Source organism: Podarcis bocagei, assembly GCF_964188305.1.
Source record: "Podarcis bocagei genome assembly, chromosome: 15".
Lineage (NCBI taxonomy): Eukaryota > Metazoa > Chordata > Lepidosauria > Squamata > Lacertidae > Podarcis > Podarcis bocagei.
This window is the reverse complement of record NC_138141.1, coordinates 28,783,038-28,806,923: the sequence shown is the minus strand read 5'-3', so window position 1 is coordinate 28,806,923 and position 23,886 is coordinate 28,783,038. Positions and strand designations below refer to the sequence as shown.

The window sequence follows — 23,886 nt, the reverse complement described above, 5'->3', positions numbered from 1 at the left end:
TGAAAATAGCAACCGTCTGGAAGTACTCTCAGTTTAGCATGTGTGATTCTATGCTATGTTATCCTGTGAAACGGTGGGTGGCTGCTCAAAGACTTATCCATTCAGCTGAGTAGGATCTGGTCTCCCAGATTCAGGTGCTACACTCTCCCCATTCGTCAGAGTGGTTGTCCAATCTTGGGCCTCTTTGCATGAATACTAGGCAGCAAATTCAGCATGCAGTGGTCTGTAAAGCTACTATTAGTAGTAGCAGCAAGTGAGTGATATGAGCCCCCCCCCCAGTTTGCAGAGAAAAATATAGCAGCTGCCACAAGTCCAGGAAAAGTGCTTGCCCTCTCTGGACAGGCCGATACTGTTCTATGGCCCTGTAAATTTTGCCAGCACATGCTTAGCTTATTAGCCGGCTTGGAATTATTTGGAAATGCTGCCAGGGAACTTGTGTCTTCCTAACTCAGTGGATTTGATATGGCTGAGCAGCGTGTAGACATTACATTACACCTGTGTGGACAAGCTGGAGCAGTGTGAATCTGGCTTGTGTGGCTCTGGTAGGTGCCTGAAGCAGATCTATGGCTGCATCAGCAGGTGCCCACCTGACAGCTCAGCTCGTACAACTTACTGTGCCAGCACCCACTTGCTTTCAGACGCTTTGCAGTGGCACAGTGCAGGATGAATTACAAGCTGAGCACATGTTGAAGAAAAATCACACAGCTGCTTGGGCATGTGCCAAGCATACTGATTCGCTCAAGTTCTATTCACAATGCTCCTGTTTGGTGGTGTGAGTTGGCCCTGCGGCACATGACATCTTGCTTAGGCACTTTAGTAAATCAGACTAGGATTTCAGCATTTTCCAGTCCCCATACTAGTGATAATAACACTTAGCTTTTATACAGTTCCTTCCAAGGAGTTAACAGTGATTCACATGCATAATCACAATGATCTTTACAAGAGCCTTGGAAATAAGGTCAGGAGGGGGACTGAAGATGAGAGAGGGCTGCTTGGCTTCAGGCTTTCTCGCAAGGGAGGTGAGATTTAAACCAGGGACTTCCAGTTTTACAATTTAAGACTGCAAAAAATAAAACATGATCATTCAGCATAGCATATCTTCTAGTGCCATTTTGTTTGCCTTTCCATAACCTGCTGATATAGAAATAGGTCTATTAAATGGCTGCTTGATAGCTTGGTTTCATTGCTGATATTATCTGCAAATGAATGCTAACCATCTTAAACAACAGATAGATCTGGCACAGTAGTTCCCAAACTTGGATCTTCAGCTGTTTTTGGACTACAACTCCCATCATCCCTAGGTAGTCAGGAATGATGGGAATTGTCCGAAAACAGCTGGAGACCCAAGTTTAGGAAACACTGATCTAGCACTTCTGAATAGGTCTGTAGCACTGAGCCAAATGTATTTATTCATGTCATTGTTGCTCTGCCTTCCTTCCAGAAAGCTTAACAGTGATGTGCATTGTTCTACACACACACATTTTATTTTTATAACAGTAGATTAAGCTGGGAGGTACTTGGTCCAAGTCACACAGTGAGCTTCATGACCCAAGTGGGGTTTTGAACCTGGGACTCCTTGGTCTAGTCTGACCCTCTGGCCACACTTGTTCTCAACCTTTCAATGGCTTGAAGCACAGGCATTCCTGTTCCTCACGGCCACAGGAGCCACCTGTTTAGCTGTTTGCTGTAACATATTTTTTATTCCGCTGCTTTTTCATCTTAGGTGAATCATTTATCAAAGAGACATCCAGACATGAAAATAGAGGAGGTGCCAGAGCTAACATTGCCCATCATCAAGCCCAACAGAGATTATTTCTGTCAGTACTGTGATAAGGTATGAAATGAACCCACCTATCCCTTAGTGCGGGCATGGAATCATACTCCATGTATAAATCTGCAACAGCTCTTGCAATTTCCCCCTTTTCTGATTCATTTCTTTTCCTGTTGAGGAGAGGGCCAAAAAATATTTCTGCCACTCTAATGAATTAAATGGAAAGCACTTGAAGAAGAGAAGTTTGGGTCTGAGCTCACAGCCTACTTCCAGGGATCTAAATAGCACATTTCCATAGAAGAGTTTCCAAAGTGCTTTACAAATTGGGAGGTTTGTTGTATTGTGCTGTTAGGTGGTGTAGAAGGGTCTCACTCTTAACAAGCAACAAGTCATTTTCCCACTTGGAATTTGTAGGATTTGAATGAGCTATAGTTTCACACTGAATGCCTATGTTTGTCAAAGTCGATCCATGTTAATCAGAAAGATTGACCTAGTGTCAGGCAGGGGAGCACAATCAGGAAAACTGAGAGAACTAAGGAGAAAATATTTACCTAACATAGTATTTCCTAAAACTGAACTGGATTCAAATAAGCTCAGAATACCAGTCACGAACCTATGCTCTGTTCTGTAAGGTACTCCATAAAGTTTGTATCAGTAAATATTGTGTAGGATCCTAGAACTAAAGTCTGCATTGGTGCATACTAGAGATTTATCAAATATGTCATTTAACTGTTGTATTTAGAATCTGGATGGTGAAAAAATAGTAAAAGGGTAGATTGATGATTATGATAATTTATATGCTGCCCATCTGATTGGGTTCCCCCAGCCACTCTGGGCGGTGTGCAACAAATCAAAACACAATACAATATTAAAAACTTCCCCGAGCAGGGCTTGAACGCTAGATTTCAAATGCTTGCTAACTGACCTTTTCATGCTGATGTGGTAGTTGTTCTATATTCATTAATATGGCATAGAAATGTGTGATCTTGCATAGTGATGCAGAACGCCAGACAAAAGGCTCAGTGATGGGACACCTGTGACCCTTGGATGTTGCTGGACTTCAGCTCCCATCAGCCCCAGCCAGCACGGCCAATGGTCAGGAATGGTGGGAGTTGTAGTCCAGCAACATCTGGAGAGCCTCCACGGGTTTTCCATCCCTGGGCTTTATAGCTCTGTAACACAGTTAACAATCAAAACGTGCATATGTGAGTTGTATGCATATAAGAAAACCATGCATCTGATACGGCACTCAGTTGCTGAGAATGTTTATTACAGAGGATTGCATATTGTGTGGTTGGAGATAGATGCCTGCTTTCAGCAAAGCGTTATTTATTCACGGTCCAAGTCTTCATCTCACAGGTTTACAAGAGCGCCAGCAAACGCAAAGCCCACATCCTGAAAAACCACCCAGGTGCTGAGCTCCCTCCGAGCATCCGAAAGCTGCGTCCAGCAGGCCCAGGAGAGCCAGATCCCATGCTAAGCACACACACCCAGCTGACGGGCACAATAGCAACGCCGCCAGTTTGCTGTCCTCACTGTTCCAAGCAGTACAGCAGTAAGGTACTGTGGGACTATCACTCCATCCAAATGTGCGTCCTGCTTGTGGATACTTTCAGCAATAACAGGTTTTAATGTATAGATGCAGTATGTCTATTCTCGTATCACATGTTACCAAGCATCAGAGATGCCTAAATGTACCTCATTCATTAAACGGCGGACTAGACTAGGGGACTGATGGTCATGACATACAGATCAGATACTTCCTTGGTTTTGCATCGCGATTGTAATGCTCACCTCACTAACTAGTGCTTTTACTACTAAGGATCCTGTTTAGGCATTAGCTTGCTATACAAGTGCCCTCCTTAGATAGGTACCTCTTAAGGGCATCCCATTTGCATCCTTTCAGAGCAAGTCGTGCATCCAGGCACTAAGGAAGAGTAGATATCACCAGTTGTCACACACATAGCTGTTCTATGCAGTGATGCACCTGCAATTAGTAGGTTGCGCTGCAGCCGTATTGTTCCTTTTCAGGAATGGTTTAATGGCTAGATTATAGAGACTGGCCTTGTATCTAAGTGCCATAGCTTTTTATTCACGGTGCTGAATAGCTAATCATTTTCAGTTGTATGCCACCCAGGTACCATCTGGCGAAGAGTGGGTTTATAAATCCCATAAATAAAAAACAATGAAAGGCTGTGGTTTTGTGCTACTAGCCAAGCCACTTGTGCAAAATGACCACTCGGTGGTCAGTACTGATTTGAAGGTGGTATAGGGATTTAATTCATTATCATCATCATCATCAAACTATCCTGTCCCTATCTACTTTCCACCTCCTCACAGACCAAGATGGTGCAACACATTCGCAAGAAACACCCCGAGTTTGCTCAGATTCCAACTAACACGATACATGTGCCGTTGACAACAGCTGTAATCAGTGCTACCCCTGCAGTATTAACTTCTGACAGCACTGCTGGGGAGACCGTTGTGGTAAGTATTTAATGGTACATAACAAAATTATGTAAAGAAGTAGATCTATCATAGAACCATTGGGAAATTCCAGAAGATTATGGTCCAGTTCCGACCAAATGACAAACCATGGTTCCTTGTGACTTGTTAAAACAAACCAAGGTATCATATCACAGTGTGACATCCTGGTTTGCTTTAATTAAGCACAGTCAGAACAAACCACAGTTCCCTGAGTCTGACATAATGGGATACCATAGTTACTTCAAAAATGAAAGTTGACGCTTTCAGCCTCCTCTCATGCATGAAGAAGGGGGAGCAGGGGAGTGCTCAAGTCCCATGTTGGGTTTTCTGAGAACTCTAAAGGCTGCCTGAAGTGGAGTGTGATACAGTAATCCAGTCTCCCACAAAGTATGAATTAGGCTCTCCCACGTTAGATGTTTCTTAGCAGACTGATGAATGTGAAAAGTGGTTCCTTTGAGAGCAGGAAATTTGGAAACCATTGCCCTGCAGATGGAACTTTACTTGCATTCCTTTCTGGGCAGCCTTCTGAGTGCCACATGCTAGTGGAGGGCAGGACCAGGTGCGAAAGCAGGCAGAGCAACAGATGCAAAATGAACCTTTGTACAGTAAGCTTGTTTCTACCCACACACCCTTCTCTGTTTTCCATCCAGACAAGCAAATGTCTTAAGAGTGCGAGAAGCTGGGACTTTAAGGGGGTGGCCTGTGGAGAATGTAAAGGATTTAGATCTGTGGTTCCCAACGTGGGGCATCCCCCCACAGGGGGGCAATTTGATTTTTAAGGGGGGCAATTCGAGAATGAGTTATTAACAGTTAATAGCCTTTTAGGCTTCCTCCACATGAATAGGAATTCACTTTTTGAATAATAAGAATTATATATCATGGGGGGGGGAGTCAGGATTTTAGAGATGCTTAGGTGGGGCATGGCCAAAAAAGGCTGGGAACCACTGATTTAGACAAAGGCCTGCAGGGCCACATTTGACCCACAGGCCTGAGGTTCCTTACCCACGCCCTACAGAATGTGGCTTAGGGTCTTTTGCAGAAGACACCTGGAGATGTTTGCTGAGTAGGCCCATTTTTCTAGCATACCTCTTCTGATTGTGACACACTGTCATCCGCATAGACTAGGCCTCACCATTGGGGTAGAGGGAAACTGTGTGTAAGGTTTTCTTTTAACTATTCAGTTATAGGTTTCTGTTAGTTATGTCCTGTGCAATGAAATAATTACCAGGCTGCCAAGTGTTCACCTGTCTATCCCTCTGCCTATCTCCCCCTTCTTCAGACAACAGATTTACTGACCCAAGCCATGACAGAACTGTCGCAGACACTGACCACTGACTACAGAACTCCGCAGGGCGATTTCCAGCGAATCCAGTACATCCCCGGCTTGCAGCAGCCTCAACACATACTACAGGTTGTGCAAGTGGCTCCGGTGAGTGTTCTGTCTAGTTTGCTTTTGTCTTTCTCGGTGTCATGGATGCCTCTACTGTGCCTCTGTCTCAGATGCACTCTTGAGAAAGCTGACCATCACCTGAAGATGAACTAGGGGAAAAAGGTCCACCAGAGGGTGGGGAAAGATGCATGAATTGCCCACTAGTTGGGTGTAATGGATACCGTATTGGACTTGGGCCAGGGAGATCTGGATTCAAATATTTGCTCAGTCATGAAACTCCCCAAGTGTACTTGAACCTATTGCTCTCACTCGGCTTAACAGAGTGAAGATTTTTTGAAAATGCAAGGAAAATGCCAATGCACAAGCTCCTTGGCAAAAGGGTGGGAGACAGATCAGATTAGATTAATGGTGGCAGTGAGCATTGGGCATAGTGCACGTTAGGTGGTAAAGTTTGGCCTCTGCTTTGGAGGGATGGAATTGACAGGTGGTCCCAATGTAAAAACAAAAACTCAGTGACTAGGACGCAGGGGAGAAATCACCTTACAGGGTTAATGGGAGAGTGAACTATGAAATAAATTATAACTACTTGTCAGACTTTCAGGTAGGCTGCGAAAGACATGAGATGTATAGATTTGAAAATGCAGAGCAGACAATCTTTTCAGCCCTATAATTTTAGTTGCCGCTGATAACTGGCTAAACAGTGCTGTTGTTGAATCAATCTGAACATTGATTGAGTCCATCTTATTGCAGTCTTGCATTTCCTTTGTGGTTATTTCTCATTAAATGGCTAAAATTAATTAGGCTTTGTTTAGCAAGTAATATTCTAGAAATGTTTTCTGTTTCCCTGGTGTAAGATTCTACACCTAATCAAAATGTTTAAAGCATTTTCAGATACATGAACAAATCAAGATAATTACCTCCTGTTGGTGGTAAATTTCTTGTTTAGCTTTAAGTGGAGAGTTTGATTTTTTTTTAAATTGTTTATTAATCAGCAACCCTGCCCTGCTAGACCAGTGATGGCTCATTATTACTTGATATATTCGTATCATGTTAGCCTCTAGAGGCACTATGTCCAAGGCATTAGGCCTGACATTAGTTACATTATGGTAGCAGTGTGGTTGCTGCTGCCTCAAGACAAGATTGCACACTGTTCCCATAACAGATGAATGAGAAAGCACATGAGAATCACAAGAGGACAGTAAGGGCAGCCCTAGCATTAGGCAGGGCAATGTGGCCTGCTTAGGTGGCTGGTATAGGAAGTACTCTCAAGGTCAGCAAATTGTTATTTAGTTTATTTTTGCCATCATTTGGATTTTCAGCCCCAGGCACTACAATTTTGGGGGCTGGTTGTGAGATACTCAGTGGCTTGTCAACCTGGGTTATACTGAAGCAGGCCATGTATCCCAGCGCTGTCCGCTCTGCTTGGTAACGTCCCTCCAAGGTCTCGAGCAGAAGTTTCCCAGTCCTGCTATGCAGTATTACACTCTTCTAACCAGAGATGCCAGGGATTGGACCTCAGCCCTTCTGCAGGCAAAGGGTGTGCTCTGCCATTACGCTGTAGTGCCTTCCCATCTTGCTGACTACTTTGGGGAAAGAAGACTAAATATTACCATCTGGAAGGCTTTTATTTCATTCTTTTTGGCTACCTGCCATGGTGGGCCAAAAACTTATGCAGAAGGAACCCTAATCCTCAATGTACAGTGGTACCTCTGGTTACAGACGATTCAGGTTACAGACTCCGCTAACCCAGAAGTAGTACCTCAGGTTAAGAACTTTGCTTCAGGATGAGAACAGAAATTGTGTGGCAGTGGTCTGGTAGCAGCAGGAGGCCCCATTAGCTAAAGTGGTACCTCAGGTTAAGAACAGTTTCAGGTTAAGAACGGACCTCCAGAACAAATTAAGTTCTTAAACTGAGGTACCACTGTATTGTTCACTCCTGCATCTTTCAAATAGTTTCTGTGTTCTTACATTACCAGACCAGTGTGGGATAAAGCTACAGGGAAGCTATAATTGCACCCCAGCCCCAATAACATGCGAATCCAGACCCTGGAGTAAAAGGAGTAGCAATTCTGAACTAAATGCAACCACAGCCCCATCATATATGATGACGACGATGATGCCACTCATCTGGCTACCCCAGCCACTCTGGGCGGCTTCCAACAAATTAGAACACAATAGGACATCAAACATTTACAGGACGGAGTTGTGCTTTTGTTTCTTTCCTCCCAGGCTACCTCACCCCACCAGTCTCAACATTCCACAGTGGACGTCGGACAGTTGCAGGACACTCAGACATACGCCCAGCATGCCATCCAAGTGCAGCATATCCAGGTCACAGAATCAAGCCCAACAGCCCCAGCATCTTCACAGGTCAGCCATATATACATTACTTAGTTATTTCTTACAGTGACTAACGAAACAGAAATGTTAAATTCTTTATTTTAGCTTCTGTCTTCCTCGGTCTGTCTGATGAAAATGGGGGGAGGCAGCTGTTATAGAGGTTTGAGGATGTAATAATGCTCAGAAGGGCTCCATTCACTGAAGCAAAGCAGCGCTGGTCCTATTCTCCAGGCTGAAGCCATGCTGTGTTAATGCGTTCAGTGTGTACATACAGACACTCTCCCTTTTTGCTAAATCTGTTGCAATTATTGATAAGTAGGACAGGCTGTGTAGGGATGCAGGTGGCGCTGTGGGTTAAACCACAGAGCCTAGGACTTGCCGATCAGAAGGTCGGCGGTTCGAATCCCCGCAACGGGTTGAGCTCCCGTTGCTCGGTCCTTGCTCCTGCCAACCTAGCAGTTTGAAAGCACGTCAAAGTGCAAGTAGATAAATAGGTACCGCTCCGGCGGGAAGGTAAACGGCGTTTTCGTGTGCTGCTCCGGTTCGCCAGGAGCGGCTTAGTCATGCTGGCCACATGTCCTGGAAGCTGTACGCCGGCTCCCTCGGCCAATAAAGCGAGATGAACACCGCAACCCCAGAGCCGGACACGACTGGACCTAATGGTCAGGGGTCCCTTTACCTTTAGGACAGGCTGTAGTTGCTTTTTATCACCCTTGTTGTGAGAAAAACAATGAAAAGCCCTTAAATGCTGCTTTGGCTGAGGGTTTTTTGTTTTTTGTTTTGCTTTACACCCCAAACCAGTGTTTATAAATTAGAATTGTGTAAAGGCATACCTCGGAGATATTGCAGGCTCAGTTCCAGACCACCACAATAAAGCAAGTATTGCAGTAAAGCGAGCCACACTGTTTAAATTTTTGCTTCCCAGTTCATATAAAAGGCACACTATACTGTAGTCTATTAAGCCAGCACCCCCTGGCTGCAGAGGTGGGAGCGGAAAAACCCATCTCCAGCCCTAGCGAGCTCTATTCTTATGGCCAGAAGAGGGGCAGTGGTGGTAGCAGGGGGCCAAGCTGCCTACAACTACACCTGCGCCCTTGTAAGGGACAGCACCTGTGAAGTATGGTTAAACAAAGCACAATATGAGGTATGCATGTATTGGCCTAAATTGTGTTTATTAGTTCCAAGGCAAAAGCACTGAAACAACAAGGTGGTGTTCGTAGCTCAGTTGTGAAAGTAGATTTAGTCACCGCTTATGGGAAAGTTGTTGCTGTAACTTGCTGTAGGTGAAAAGTGCAATATTCATAACTTTTGTCTTGCCTTGTGTTGTTGCTTTTCACTGATTGAGAAGATTAGTGACAGGACCTTTCAAGTGGAGATAGTGTAACTAATACAGTATTGAGATCCTGAAGATCTATGCTGACACTTCTGTTATTCTAGGTGGGAAGTCAGCCCTTAAGTCCTTCATCCCAACCATCTCAGCAGGAGCTCAGCCCTTCCCAGATGCAGGCAACCAGCTCGTCACAAAGCCAAACACTCCAATCACAGCAAGGTTCTTCGGTCCAGCAAGCATACCTTCCCAGTTCATGGAACTCATTCCGCAGCTATCGTAAGTATGCAAAAAGGCTCTGCTACTGCTTGCTCTCAGAGGTGTTGGGAAAGTGCCTGCACCTCATTCGCAGTTTCCAAGCTGTGATTTAATAAATAATGGTTGAGAAGCCCCTTAAAGAAGAACAACAGCTGTAAGGCTTCTTCGTATTACATATCCAAGTCTTTTATTTTCCAGTTTGAGCTACAAGCCATACATTTTCTGACGTCTTATACAAGCAGGCCAACTTCTTGTTCTAATTGCATTGCTTTGAGTAGGGTGTTGTGTAAACTGAAAACAATGTTCATAGCATCATGCAGCTGATAAAATTTTGTAAGCATCAGAAGATGCTTATGTTAATACACCACTACAAGAGAGGGTGGGGAGGCACATTTTCCTTGCTTCCTTTATTAGAAGGCCAATGATACTTAAATTTCATCCATAAATTGTAAAAAACCACAATTAGGGCTGGAGGGGTTATGCTAGGAGGTCTCAGGTTTAGCTCTGACAAGTCACAAAAAGAGTTTACAGAGATCTCAGAAGGCACCTTTTGTTTTTTTTTAATGCACTTGTAGCCTCCAGATGCTAGGGCCAAGTGTTTTCAGACTTAATCTTCTCAATATATTTATATTTAAAAGTCACAGACTGAAATGTAGACTTCAGTGAGCTTCAGGTAAACCCACAAGGCTTACTTTGACCTTCTGAATGTTTTTTTGTATTGATGGTGTTTAAGTGAGGGTCCTGCCCTCCTTATATGGGAGCAGGCCTGGGGTTAAATTCAGTGGGTTAGGACTACATCTTAACTCTGTTTCTTTATCTTCTCAATTTTCCCCTCTAGCCTCTGATATTCAGATGATGACCCTCCCACAGGGCCAGTATGTGATTGCGGAGGCAGCCGTAGGAACTCCTGTCACTACAGTGAACACAGGGCAAGTGAAAACAGTCGCCCAGGTAAGATCACTGAGGAAATATAAGGAAAGCACTTTGAACATTTGAAATATGTTGCATACGTCCTAAGCAGCATTATTATGGGTGGTCAAAGAAACATTCAGATTTCTTGGTAATAATAACAACAACTGGAAGCTATTGCACAGGGCTTTTTCTAAATGTTCCAGGATTAATCCCATATTATGGATGTGGGGACTGAGAGTGCCTAAGAGTAAAATTGCATCTTATTCTGGCAAAGTCAGGTCACATATATGCTTAGCAGAATGAGTCAGCTATGTTCATGAAATCTGTTATTTTAGAAATATTAATTCGTCCCTTCTATATATGCTAATCCCTCATCTTGGTTCAAAGGTTTATGTGTATGTGAAAATGCCATATAGTTTAAACATCCCCGGCACTCCCAGAGCTGGTACACCAAGCAGACCTTGCCCAGCAAGCGAGGTCAAGAACTTAACACTTCTTTTAGCACCAGGTGTGCTTTTTAGCTCTTGGGTTTGTTTGCGGGCAAGGCCCTCTCAGCACACTGGCCCTGGAAGGCTAGGGATGCTCACATTAACTTGTGAGAGCATCCCAGAACCTTCACGGTCAGTGTGCTGAGTGGGCCTTGCCCAGCAAGCAAGGTGGAGCACTTAAAAACCATTTTCACACCAGGTAGCCCCTAGTGGACCTGGTGCGAGACGAGTTTTTTGGCTCTCCGACTTGCTTGGGACTTGGGCAGTTTCAGCCAGCCCACCTTCAGCTACTTATGGTTGAAATCAGGCAAGTCGGATGCACGTAAGATGAGGGATTACTGTATCAAGGAACATTTAAGGAATAGCTAACCCAGCTCAAAGACCTGCTCTAATTAATAAATCACCTGTGTGCCATAGGGTGCAGCAAACACCAGGTTATTTTACAGTTCCTACTTTTATTGACTTAACCTATATTTTTTGTGTATTCATAACATACAACAACCAAAGTTGAGGCAAAAATAAGTTATTGATATGAGAGAAAAATATTAAAAACAGGATAACCTATGTTGGTTTCTTTTCCTGTAGACACATTACGTATTAGCTGAAGGTCAATCTGACTTGGATGTAAAGCCAAACCTCTCACTTTCCAGTAGCATAGAAGTGGGTCTGTCTCAGCCATCGACACATTCTGACTCCTTGGAATCACAAACAGCAAATCAGCAACAAACGACGCAATACATCATAACCACCACAACTAATGGCAATGAAAGCAGTGATGTGCACACGGAAAAGCCGTGAATTCTCCTTTGTGGCAGAGAAAGGAGGAGATCCAGCGGAATCTGCTGACTTTTTAGATTCATAATCCTGAATATTTGAGGCACTAAGAGATGTTTTAACAAGTTTGTTTGTATAACTTGAAGTTCCTCGTCTCGTGCTGAATTCGCAGAATTTCAGGTCTAAATGATACCTAAAGCTGCTCACAGCAGTTAGGATGCCAGCAATTCCCGGAGCTCTTGAACAAAGAATGGTGTAAAAAAAAATGGAAACTAAGATTCTTCTGGACCCCCCTTTTTTAATTTATTCCAGGGGAACCCTTATTTTTCATTTGCTGAAGCCTTCACAACAATGAAAGGTTTGCTGAACACGTAACTGCTGGCAAAATATGTCTCATGTATGTGTTTCATACCTGCAGTTTTAAAAAGCAGTCTGTCCTCAGTAGCTAATTACATTTCTTTTGGCTTAATTTCTTAAGTAGCCATGGACGAAAGGAATATACCAGCATAGGAAGGGGGGGGGAGAGAGAAATAAATAGGAAAATTGCCTGAAAGGAAAGGAGCAATTACTGACCATTGTTTCCCACAGCGTTTGGGACAGTTGGGACAGTGAAACTGTGAAGCTGTGCAGAAGCAGTTAAGTTATTTTTCTTTTCTTTTTTTAAATTTTATTTTTGGAACCTTGTGAACTGTTTACATGCCGTCTGCACTGTCCTGGTACTCAGTTCTGGAGAGTATGAAGGAAGCTAACTTGGAGCCCTCCCAAGTTTCAAACCTATTCAAATCACAGGAGCATTTAAGGTAACACAGAGTTTCAACCTTCACCTTGTTGACTGTGTTCCTTCTGTACAAGGGGGAAGATCCCTTTTCCCTAGTAAACAAGAATAAAAAGGCTCAGTGATGTTTTAATGTGTCCAGCAGCTTTCATTGTATACGTTACTAACTTGTATCAGGGCTGGGGTTTGAAACCTAAGTGCATTTTATTAAAAGAACTGCTTTGAACTTTGTTCCTTTTATACAGTTGCTGTTGGAGGGACCCCTTTACTTCACAATATTGGATAAATCCACAACCTTCAGTTCAGCATAGCTGGAGATCTTGTATTTCTGCTGCCTGAAATATTTCATTCATTCCTCTCCCACCTTTACTAGGCGCTGTATAAAAACTGCAAATAACTGGGCTGTTTCATAAAATGAACAGCCTTGCACTCAGAAAAATGAACACAAAGACAGCAAATCGCTATTTCAGGGCAGCAACAAAAGACATTAAAAACAATAGCTGCCTGACTGAATATGCCCGGGGCATCCCTTGTGAAAGGCATATTATTGAGATTCATGGGGTTGTGCAAGAGAGCTGCTCTGATATTGTAGGTCCCCCCCCCCTTTCATTTCACTGCAGCTTGTGCTACAAGAGGCATTCCAGGTGAGACAAGGATAAAGTTTGGGACCAGATAAAGGAGAAGCTGTTTCTTTAAGGCACTTCATTTGCGTGCTGGCCCCATTCAGGAGTCTGTCTGCTTTTTAAACCAATTGGGAAGTATCATTTCAACAGCAATATTCGGGCAAACAGAAGCTACAGATTCCTTTTTACTACTGTTGGGAGATATATACTACCCTGGAGTGCCGCTGTGTAATACACTGCTTTTATTCCAGGCCTCTTCAACCCTCTGGTGCTGTGATGAATTGTATATGGAGCACCTTCATCCTTTCGGTTTGAAGTGTTAAGTCGTTTAAATAGGAACAGAAGTTGTTCGGGCCATCTCAGCCATCACAAAATCAGCCTGGCACCTCAGTCATAAACCTATTACTTGGAAAAAAATCCAATTAATTCCAGTGAAATGGACATACATATAATGCAGACAGGAGCAGGGAAGGAGGGAGATGCCTTCCTCAATAAATGGCAAATGCTCCACAGCTTGATTCCGTGAAACACAATATTGTTGTCTTTAAAAAACCGTAACCTTTATTAGTTCGAGTTAGCCACTCTGGAAATATGTACAGCAATCACCACATCGATCAAGTAGGTGCTCTGTGATTTGGCAAAGCAGAATGTGTTCACTAGACCTCACAAACATACAAAATTATAAACCCTAAACGAAAAGGGAACGCAAGGCTCTTCCATGTTGTTGCAAAAAGCAGAACAATGTTACACTACCTCAGGGCAGAAACTTCTTGTTCTTTGTCTTCTCACCTACACCACTAGGCCACCAAGTAAGAAGGATGGTGGTGACCAATGTAACTGAACAGATATGTGAACCAGATCTGCAAGGGGCAAACAGAGGAGAGGCAGGGAATCCACTGCACAAGTGGAAATACAAACAGGGACCAACTTCGTTAGATACAACCCAAAGTCCTTTTCTTCTTTAAAACTGCTAAAAGCTGGGCAGTAAAATCACAACATTTAATGAAAGAAGAACCTAGCACAAGTTACTACAATGTGCTGGTCTAGTCTTGTTTAGTAGTGTAATGTTCATTGTACACTCAGTGACTGATGTAGCATGCAAATATTCTTGCACTACCTTCCCAGGTGTAAAAAGAAATCCCCGCCCCTTTACATATAAACTATATTGATTTGTTGCTGGTGTTACTTTGCAGGGCTAGCATAACCCACACTCTCACCAGTCACGCCTGCTGCAATATGGTTATAATAACAAACTTTATCTGCCCTGGGTTAACAGTGTGATTTTTTAAATCTTCACCTCTTTGTGATATACCTGGGAATCTGGGGGCTATAGTTTGGGGATGCCCCATGCACTGCAGACATCGATGCTCACTCTTCACGAGACTGCAGTCCTGCACCTGATTTCTTGGAAGTAAGCCCCAGCTGAACTCAGTAGGACTTACTTCTAAGTAAACAGAGGATCCATCTGCACAGTCTTTTCGCTTATTTTGCTCATGCATACATTCCCTCATGACAGGAATTAGAACAGCTACCATTTGATGCATGGGAAATGTGGTAAAGCAGTCTAGTAGTTTCAGAGCTGTGTTTGAACCTGTGTATTTCAGAGTAGAATTTAATAGGAGGATCCCTGTGCCTTTATTGGCACAGCTGCATAAATCGGCAGAATCAGCAGGCAAAACTTGTTTCAGTATGAACATTCAGTGATGTGACAAGCCTTAACTGCTGCTTTTCTCGGTGCTCTGCAGTTGTCAAAAAGCACACGAACAGTGCCAGAAAAGAAAAATCAGCCTTGGCTCCTGTTTATTTGTATGCATTGTAATTTCCTGATAGGGCTATAGAAATAATAAATTGTGTGTTGGGGAAGAAACAGTCAGAAACCCCTCCACCATTTTACTTGATGCAAAAATATATAGAGTTGTTTGTTCCACTCAGTTGATCTACTGAAGTTACAACGCAGAGTACTAACCACTATAAGATCACGGCCCTCCACCTCAGTTCGAATCCGAGTCATGGCAAAAGTTTTCTAGGGACGCGGGTGGCGCTGTGGCCTAAACCACTGAGCCCCTTGGGCTCGCCGATCGGAAGGTCATTGGTTCGAATCCCCGCAATGCGGTGAGCTCCCGTTGCTCTGTCCCAGCTCCTGCCAGCCTAGCAGTTCGAAAGCACACCAGTGCAAGTAGATAAATAGGTACCGCTGCAGTGGAAAGGTAAGCGGCGTTTCCGTGTGCTCTGGGTTCCACACGGAAACGGTTTAGTCATGCTGGCTACATGACCCGGAAAGCTGTCTGCGGACAAACGCCAGCTCCCTCAGCCTGAAAGTGAGATGAGCGCCGCAACCCCATAGTCGCCTTTGACTGGACTTAACCGTTCATGGGTCCTTTACCATTTATTTTTTTAAACTGAGGTTAGTGGGCTTAGTTTCATTAATTTCAATGGGTCTACTCTGTGTAGGGCTAACATTGGCCACAGCCCACAAGCTCCTCCTGTACCTTTGTGACAGGCAGAAATTCAGCAAGGCAAGCTTTGCCCATTGGATCTCCATATTGGAGAAACCTACATCTTTTGAATTTCTGCCTCTTTTGCAAAAAGAAAAGACCTCATTCCATTGCTACATTCTTGCCTAGAAACATAAAACACTTCTTCCAAGAGCAGATAAAGATAAGTTAGGCATCAAATAATATACATCCTAAACAACAGGAAGGTATTCAATCTGATCCCATGACACATTTGATGTTCATTCAAAAGCAATCCCCACTGAACTTAATTTTATTACATTCCTATCCAACCTTTCCTTCAGGTCCTAGTCCAGCACTCTAACCACTATACCACATACTCTAACAACACAATGCTGCTTACAAGGCTAGAATACACATAAAAATAAAACTACAACTTCTGTTCCCTCATCCCACCCCCCAGAAAGCAAAACATACCAAATGCAGACTTGACTAAATGTATCTTCAGAGTTACACCTGTTTGGAACCTCCATTTTCAGAACCATTCTGCTGTGGAATATTAGCTACCCAGATGGAGAAACAAGCCTTACTTCTAAATATGTTGGGTTGAGGCTGCTGTTGTATGCCCTTACTCAGAAGGAAGCTTCATCAAGCTCCAAAGAGCCTTGTAGCATGTTAACAAATTCATTACATAGCACAGCCACCAGCTTTTAGACTGGAGCCCGACTTCAAGGTGCTACAAGCTGCTTTTGCTGTTAAGACCAGCAACACTTGATTAAACCCCTCTGCAAAGTGTTCATCAGACTTCCCATCATAGGATTGGCCAGCTCCATCAGGCCTCCTTTCCTTCAACTGTCACCTGGCAGCAGCCATCCCACCAGGCTGCCGCAGTGGGGGAGATGGGAAGCAAGGCTCACTCCAGCAGGTACCTCCTGCCTCTGAACTATGCAAGCTAGTCATTTTTAGAACTGTTGAAGAACTAGCGTCTGAGTTTGATTCCACCTCGCAGGATCATTTTGTTTTAATTGATGTCAGCCACTCTGGGAGCCTTTTAGGCTGAAGAGTGGTGTGTATATATAGTGCTTCCCCCACCCCAAATGTTTAGGAGTACTCTCATTTTTACTCAAGAAAACCACCATTTTATAGTTCAGGAAAAATAAATACAGTAAATGAACAAAAGTACAGATTCACAAAATGTTTAGGGATATGCATACACCTGCATACCTCAGAAAAAAGCACTGTGTATATATATATATTAATAAGCGTATAAAATTTTACAATCATAAAACTGACTGTAAAAACAGAAACCTCAAAGCGGTTTACAACAAAACAATAAATTTATCAGTTAAAACACTAAAAACAACTGTTTAAAACAAAAATTAAAATCATAAATGCACTAAGAAGTCTACATTCTCTAAAAGAAATGTTCGAAATAAAATAGCCAAATAGATCATATATGCTGCAACCTGACAGGCTGACCCAGAAATAGCCCCTGCCGTCAATCAATCAGTGGGCTCTCAATCATTCCAGCCGCTGGAGACGCAAACGGAACACGAGGCACACCGTACCGCCGCCGCGCATGCGAAGAAGACGACGACGAGTGCGGCTGCGCGCTTTCGCCCGTCTGGAGGAGGAGGAGGAGGCGCGCATGCGCGACGTTTTGTTTCTTCGTTCCTTTCCTTCCTTCCGCGGGAGGCAGGGAAGGCTCAAGCTTGGGCGCGCCCACGGCGCGCGCGCCTGGAAGGGGAGGCCTCGCGTGCGTCGGCGCATGCGCTCTCAACCACCACTACCACCACCTCGACCTGGAAACGGAATGCCTGAGCCGGGTGCAGGTGAGCGGGGGTTCGAGGGGAGGGGGGTGCGCGTCTGTTTGGAACGCGGAGGGGCCGGATCCTCTTACTCACCTCAGAGGCCTCTGAGGTATCAAACGGGGCAGGCGCGTGTGGTGCTGAAGGTCTCCTGTGGGTCAAAGTTTGAGGGGGGCATTGAGAACTTTGGGGAGGGGGCGCGAATATATATACCTGAGGGAATGTGGGGAAGGTAGGGGCAGGATAGGGAGGCGGGTTTGTGGGGGGCAAGAATGAGGTGCATGGGGGGGGGAACTGTCTTTGCTCGTGGGCCCTCCCCTTGCCTCCCCTCCTCGCCTTTTTTAAGAGTGTAAGTTCCTCGGGGGCAGGGGGCTGCCTCTGCTCTTGCCTGTGCAAGCCTGTAAGGTGCACAGCCTAACCTGGCTCTGCAGACAATAAAGGCTGTTGCTTCATCAAATTGTTGGCAGTGGGAATGGATTACCAGAGTAGTTGACAGGCTAAGCTTGTATCATGAGGGAAATTCTCCCAAAGGTGGGTGGGTGAGGAAGCATGTGTTTTAGGGGGTTGGCCACAATTATTATTTTTATTTTTTTGCGCTGGCTGAAGACGCATCTGTTTGTGCAAAATTGGGATGCCCGCTTCCCACTGTCCAGCCATGCAGCTCCCAAAAGCTGCTCCTATGAGAGTCAGGTGACCTTCCAAAACAGGATGGGGTTATAACATAGATGAAGGATTGTTGTTGTTATTATTTATAGCCTGTCTTTTTCCTAGACCAGGGCTCAAGTTGGTTTATACAAATTAAAGCAGGGTAGGTGAAATACAGAAAGCTAAAAATACATTAAAGGTAACGGTTCAAAAGTGGTTAAACTGTAGGAGAATTAAAACAATATAAAACAAAGTCTGTTAAAATGCACGTGAAAGTTGGTCTCTAAGGTGCTACTGGACAATTTTTTTATATATTAAAATGCAGATTGTCAAAACAGTACTACTAAAAGCCCTTTCCTTTAAAAACAGTCTGTTCCCAGAGCCTGCCAGAATAAAGCAGTCTTCAACTGCTGGTGGAAGGGTTGCAGTAGAATCAGTGGAAGTGGGGTGCCTTGTACGATGCATGCATGTAGATCTTCCTAGCATCATCATGGAAGTGGCAATCCCCTGTTCTCTCTTCCATGAAGGAGGGAATGCTTCTTCTAAGATGAAATTTGCAGTGGTGACTGTTTTCCCGACAAAAATTGTGGCAATTTTTTCATCAGAACATTTTGGAATGTTTTGAAGAGTGATCTAATTTAGCATGTCTGTTTTATTTGTATTAAATAAACAAAGTTCCATTCATTGTTACTAATGAACTTAAGAAGTGGAAAGCATTATTTGGAGAAATACAGCTCTGAAAAATTTTCTACCCCAGATTGTATGACATTTAGAGTGTTGGACTAGGACATGGGAGCCTAGGGGTTGAATCTCCACTTGGCCATGCAGTTCATTGAGTGGCCTTCGGCCTGTTACCATCTCTTAGCCTAACCTAGCACACAGGGATTTTGTGTGCATAAAATGGGAAGGGGGAGAACCATGCACACAATCTCGAGCTCACTGAAGGAAAAGGTACCAGAAATTTACCATGTACAGTTCTTATAAGTATTTGTGCTAAACATAACTCTTAAAATCTGTTCCTTAGTAACTTGGCAGCATATTATATTAGAAGATTGCAATGCTTAAAATTGGTTACAGATTGATCTAGATTTTGGAGATGCATTATTTTTGATTTTCTGTATTTTATTTTTGTATATTATTGTGGGGCCTTATGAATTATCACTTGGTTGTTTAATTTGATTATACTGTATGTTGCTCATCGTAATCCTCTGTTTATTTGTGTGCCGCTTTCCTGATGAAATTATTCCCAGAATATTCAGACTGGTCAAACTAGCCATGCTTTGCTTTTTGGCAGCAAACCACAATGTGAAACCAAGATTTGTTGGTGCTTTATGAACTGTGGCTTGTTTTAACCATCATTTGGTGTCATGTGTGAACCAAACAGCCTTATTGAATCTTGGTTTGTTTCGCCACTGCGATGCTTACCAAGCTGCATGAGGTAAGAACAGCTAGAAAACAAGCTAGTGAAATGAGCTGTACATTATGTGCTTGACTATGAGACAACTCTTGATTTGTTGAGCAAACCATGGTTTAGATAGAGCCAGTGACTCTTCCTAATAAAAGTAGAAAGATGCATGACCACAGAAACTGAATGCCTTGTTGTTCTCATTAAGTTCCCAAGTTAATGAACGTTAACCTAGACTGACCAATGTTACCCAAAACTAGCCAAATGGTAGCAAGAACCCCAGCAATGTGGGCAACCAAATGTTCTTCTGGGGCTCAAGTGCAAATTCTCTGTTTGACTAGAAGTGTGTTGCAATTTTTATTGCTGGCATAGCAGATAAACTTCTGGTTCCCCCTCCCTTTTTTCTTCAAAACATTGATGAAGACAGAGATTTCATTTTTTATTGTCTGAATTTCTATCAAAAGATAAGTGAGGTGTACTCATTTTGATAAATTGTTTTTGTAACGGAGCACCAAAAAACCCCACCACTCAGTGGAAATTTGTTTGGTTTGGCAGTATTCAATTAATAAAATACATTGTTTTAAATGTGACTCTTGTTCATTTGAGAATAAATCTTTTTCTCAGGACCAATATATTTCAGATGGCAGCTATATGTCTGCTTCCATCCTCTGTAACTGATGTTCCAAGTCCCTAGCTGGAGAAGGTGGGTGTTCTTCAAATAAAAGGTAAATATCACCAGTTGCAAGTAATGAACTTTCCTTTTTAGTAATTCCTCAAGACATGGCACTATAATTATTTTGGAACATGAATTACATTATTTTGCCAAATAGTAATGTATTTTTATTATTTCGGTTAAATGTTGTTGTTTTTACACTGAAATTGTACTGTATGCATAGACGTAATTCTTTAGATTAGAAGCTGTTCTATAATAAATAGTTACACCTTTTATTTACTCAATCATAGAACAGGCTTGCAAAAAACACATCTCCCTTGGTTACCTGTAACTAAGAAAGACCTTCTGTTGACCAGGCATTCTCTGGCAGCAGTTCACACTTTGTCTATTATATTTTTACTTTCCTTCCACCACACACAAATCTTGAGGAATTCAGCAAGGCTTCTTTTTCTGCTTCCTGGTAAGCACATATGAGCTTTTTTTGCAAGAGATTTGTAGAGAGGGACAGAGAACAAACTATACTATACTGTAGTAGAACAGTATGTTTTAAAGTGTGAAGTGTTAAACTGGGCTTTTATTTTCCAAGAGCAGTAAGAGCTACACACACAAACATGATTTTCAAATAAGTGCCAACTGAGTTGGTCTGTAATAATAATTAAATATACTTTATTTAAAATTAAACCTGCTTATAGTGGAATTGTGAAAATAGCTTCTTGGTTACAGTAAGTTTCTTTTTGTTCTAGTGTTTCATTAGGGCATGAACAATGGATTCTTTGGATCACATGCTCACTGACCCATTAGAGTTGGGGCCATCTGGAGAAGGAAATGGCACACAGATTATGGAGGATTGCATGCTGGGATCCATTCGAATTAGCTTGCCAGAAGATCTCTTGGAAGATGTAAGTAGAACTGGAGTAACCTTTTTTCTTCCATATAGTGTAAAACAACAGTGTGATCTGAGAAGGAACCATTGCTATCTTTTGGAGGAATAATTCAAAAGTGGTGGCATCTCAGCAAACATTTGATAACTAAATTAGACAGGAACAGCTTCAAAAACAGATACCTCTGAAAAGCTCACAAGTAGGGCATGAGGGAGGCAGCAGGGTTTTGTTACTTGGGCAGCATCCAGTCCTTGGGTATATGGCAATTGATGTGAAGGAAACCCAAATCATGTTTCTTTGCTTTCATTGTCTGTAAGAAACCATTAAGTAACCCAATTTGCATGTCCTGATAAGCCAAAGTTAATTGCACATCTCACTTCTCATCATCCTTGATCATTGGTTGTGTTGGCTGGGGCTGATGGTAGTTGGAGTGCAACAACATTTAGAGGGCCAAGTTCCTGACCCTGGACATAACAGTGATTGAGTGACATGTTAGTGCATGCTACCTGATTGCTGCCTGCTTAGTTCATCTCTTGCAGCAACCAGGAGCGACAAGTTATGAAATATGGATTATCATTACATCTATACCTGGGATCATGGTATTTTCTTCCAAACAAACAACGCTCGTGAAGCCTTGTTCATCATAGTTTGTTCAGGAGAATCATAGATCTTAGGTTCAGATCTAATGACAAGCCAAGCTTCAATGAAGCATGAGTGATTGTGCAGCATGCATAAGATGCTGCCTGTTCACAGTAAGTCATTATACACAGCTAACCTTGACGTGCAAACTATGCCATTGGGTCTGTAAACTCCTCAGAGCCTTTCAACAGTGTTTAATGGAACATACTGTAACTTAACAGCTTTTCCTGCTAAAGAACAGGTTTTCTTAGTTTATATTATTAGTCCATAACAATTTTCATTTTGTTCTTTTTTGTATAAATACAAAATTGAGGAGCTTTATATGATACTGTTGCATTTCTCAAAAGTGGAATTTTTGGATCACATTTGAAGGATTTTATTTCATTCATATCTCTCTCCCTCTCCCCCCACCCTTCTGTAGCCTGAAATCTTTTTTGAAGTTGTCAGTCTTTCAACATGGCAGGATGTGCTGACGAATTCGCAACGAGAACACCTGAAAAAGTTTTTGCCTCACTTCCCAGAAAGCAACACTGAACATCAGAATAATCTTATCCTGTCCCTGTTCAGTGGAGAGAATTTTCGGTTTGGAAACCCCCTGCACATTGCCCAGAAACTCTTCCGCGGTCAGTGGCAGATTTGTCTGTATTTTAACCTGGCTTCTTGACTTTGCTATGTAAGGTGACAAGTTGTAGGTCCTGAAAGTGGAAGTCACCTTTCCCTCCCTAATTATAGGCTGCTGTTTGTGTTGTAGTGCTGTACATTTGTAAGTGCTCCCATATGCAATACATTCACACTCTGTGTCTCATCCAATCTTTGTCCTGTCCTGCAGTTTGAGGGGGGCGGGGAGAAGGGAAGGGGAAGTCTATCCCATTTCCTTCTTTCTTTGTGTGTGTTGAAATTATTCATTCGTAAGTCCAGCATCAGCAATTTGCATTATCCCAGTTCCCCTTTTTATGTGGTCAGGGTCCCATTGACAGGGTAAAAGTTAGATATTCAATTTCTTCTTGATCCTTAGTAAACTGCCTTCTACTCTACCCCAATACACATGATTATTGCATAACCTTTTTTTTTTTTTTGGTGGGGTAAGTGCCTTCCTTCTCTTGAGATCTGACATGTGGCAGCTTTTGGATAAAAAATGAAAAATAGCTTTCAGGCAGCAGGTTTCAAAACAGCAGTAACCATGGTACATGTTCTTGTTACAGATGGACACTTCAATCCTGAAGTGGTGAAGTATCGACAGCTTTGCTTCAAGTCTCAGTACAAGCGCTACCTCAGTTCCCAACAGCAGTACTTCTACCGGTTGCTGAAACAGATCCTTTCCTCCCGGAATGTAAGCATTTGAATAAACCAAATGTTCCGTAGAATATAAGATTTAGTGCAGCATTTGTCACTAAGACTGGAGAAATCTCTCATTTGGTTGCCCAGGTGTCTTCACACAAGGCTGGGATTCGAAGAACTATGAAACTAGCTCTCGGCGCTTAAGGGGTCTGCATGCTTGAGGTTTCTTAAAGAGCACCATTGTAACTATGAAAATAGAAGCTGCCTTTAATGCATATGGTCATTCTGCCATCCAGCTTGCCGTGGTTTCCTTTGGTGGCAGCTGTCTGGGATACAGAGCACTCTGAGAACCATTTCTTTATGCGCCCCCTCGCCCAGCTTGTCCGGAGTTTTGGGCTGGGTTGCCATCAGTATGCTGATGACACCCAACTCTATCTGTTGATAGATGGCCATCCTGACTCGGCCCCAGACACACTGACCAGATGTCTGGAAGCTGTGGCTGGATGGTTACGTGGGAGCCGGTTGAAGTTAAATCCTTCGAAGACAGAGGTCCTCTGGCTGAGGCGGGACGATATGGGATCGAGGGGGCAACTCCCATCTCTTGCGGGGGTGCAATTAGTGCCAGCACCGTCCGTTAAGAGTTTGGGTGTAATCTTCGATACCTCCCTCTCTATGGAGGCGCAGATTACAGCTATAACAAAGGCGGCATTTTTTCATCTCCGCCAAGCTAAGCAGTTGGCCCCTTATCTCTCTCGCCCTGACCTAGCCACTGTGATCCATGCGACGGTCACCTCCAGACTGGATTATTGTAACTCGCTCTACGTGGGGCTGCCCTTGAGACTGACCCAGAAACTCCAGCGGGTGCAGAATGCCACGGCGAGACTCCTTATGGGGTCTTCGCTGCGAGATCACATTCATCCGGTACTATACCAGCTGCACTGGCTCCCGGTGGAGCACAG

General features: G+C 43.3%; 2 protein-coding genes and 1 long non-coding RNA gene across 12 annotated transcripts in view; 2 read left to right on the top strand and 1 right to left on the bottom strand.

Moving 5' to 3' along the window:
- Positions 1 to 12,659, top strand: part of PRDM10 (PR/SET domain 10) — an 80,874-nt gene extending 68,215 nt beyond the window's left edge. For all 5 annotated transcript variants that reach the window (XM_081172469.1, XM_081172467.1, XM_081172468.1 and 2 more), the window contains 8 exons: positions 1,724 to 1,834; positions 3,131 to 3,331; positions 4,112 to 4,258; positions 5,538 to 5,687; positions 7,878 to 8,018; positions 9,426 to 9,594; positions 10,412 to 10,524; positions 11,559 to 12,659. In XM_081172469.1, coding sequence (XP_081028595.1) covers positions 1,724 to 1,834; positions 3,131 to 3,331; positions 4,112 to 4,258; positions 5,538 to 5,687; positions 7,878 to 8,018; positions 9,426 to 9,594; positions 10,412 to 10,524; positions 11,559 to 11,771 — 1,245 coding nt within the window. In that variant the 3' untranslated portion in view covers positions 11,772 to 12,659. The remainder of the gene's footprint in view (positions 1 to 1,723; positions 1,835 to 3,130; positions 3,332 to 4,111; positions 4,259 to 5,537; positions 5,688 to 7,877; positions 8,019 to 9,425; positions 9,595 to 10,411; positions 10,525 to 11,558) is intronic.
- Positions 12,516 to 17,191, bottom strand: LOC308574688. Its single transcript, XR_014002537.1, has 3 exons — positions 17,065 to 17,191; positions 13,358 to 13,544; positions 12,516 to 12,617 (listed from the first exon to the last, which is right to left on the bottom strand). It is a non-coding gene; the product is annotated as an uncharacterized lncRNA (long non-coding RNA).
- A 90-nt stretch (positions 17,192 to 17,281) lies between these two features.
- Positions 17,282 to 23,886, top strand: part of NFRKB (nuclear factor related to kappaB binding protein) — a 28,202-nt gene continuing 21,597 nt past the window's right edge. For 2 of the 6 annotated variants that reach the window (XM_081172462.1, XM_081172457.1), the window contains exons 1-6: positions 17,289 to 17,430; positions 19,346 to 19,489; positions 20,081 to 20,181; positions 20,873 to 21,028; positions 22,071 to 22,272; positions 22,852 to 22,979. In XM_081172462.1, the coding sequence (XP_081028588.1) occupies positions 20,894 to 21,028; positions 22,071 to 22,272; positions 22,852 to 22,979 (465 nt within the window). In that variant the 5' untranslated portion in view covers positions 17,289 to 17,430; positions 19,346 to 19,489; positions 20,081 to 20,181; positions 20,873 to 20,893. Of the gene's footprint in view, positions 17,431 to 17,456; positions 17,519 to 19,330; positions 19,490 to 20,080; positions 20,182 to 20,872; positions 21,029 to 22,070; positions 22,273 to 22,851; positions 22,980 to 23,886 lie in introns of those variants that run through there. The other 4 variants (XM_081172458.1, XM_081172460.1, XM_081172461.1 and 1 more) reach the window with 4 other exon arrangements.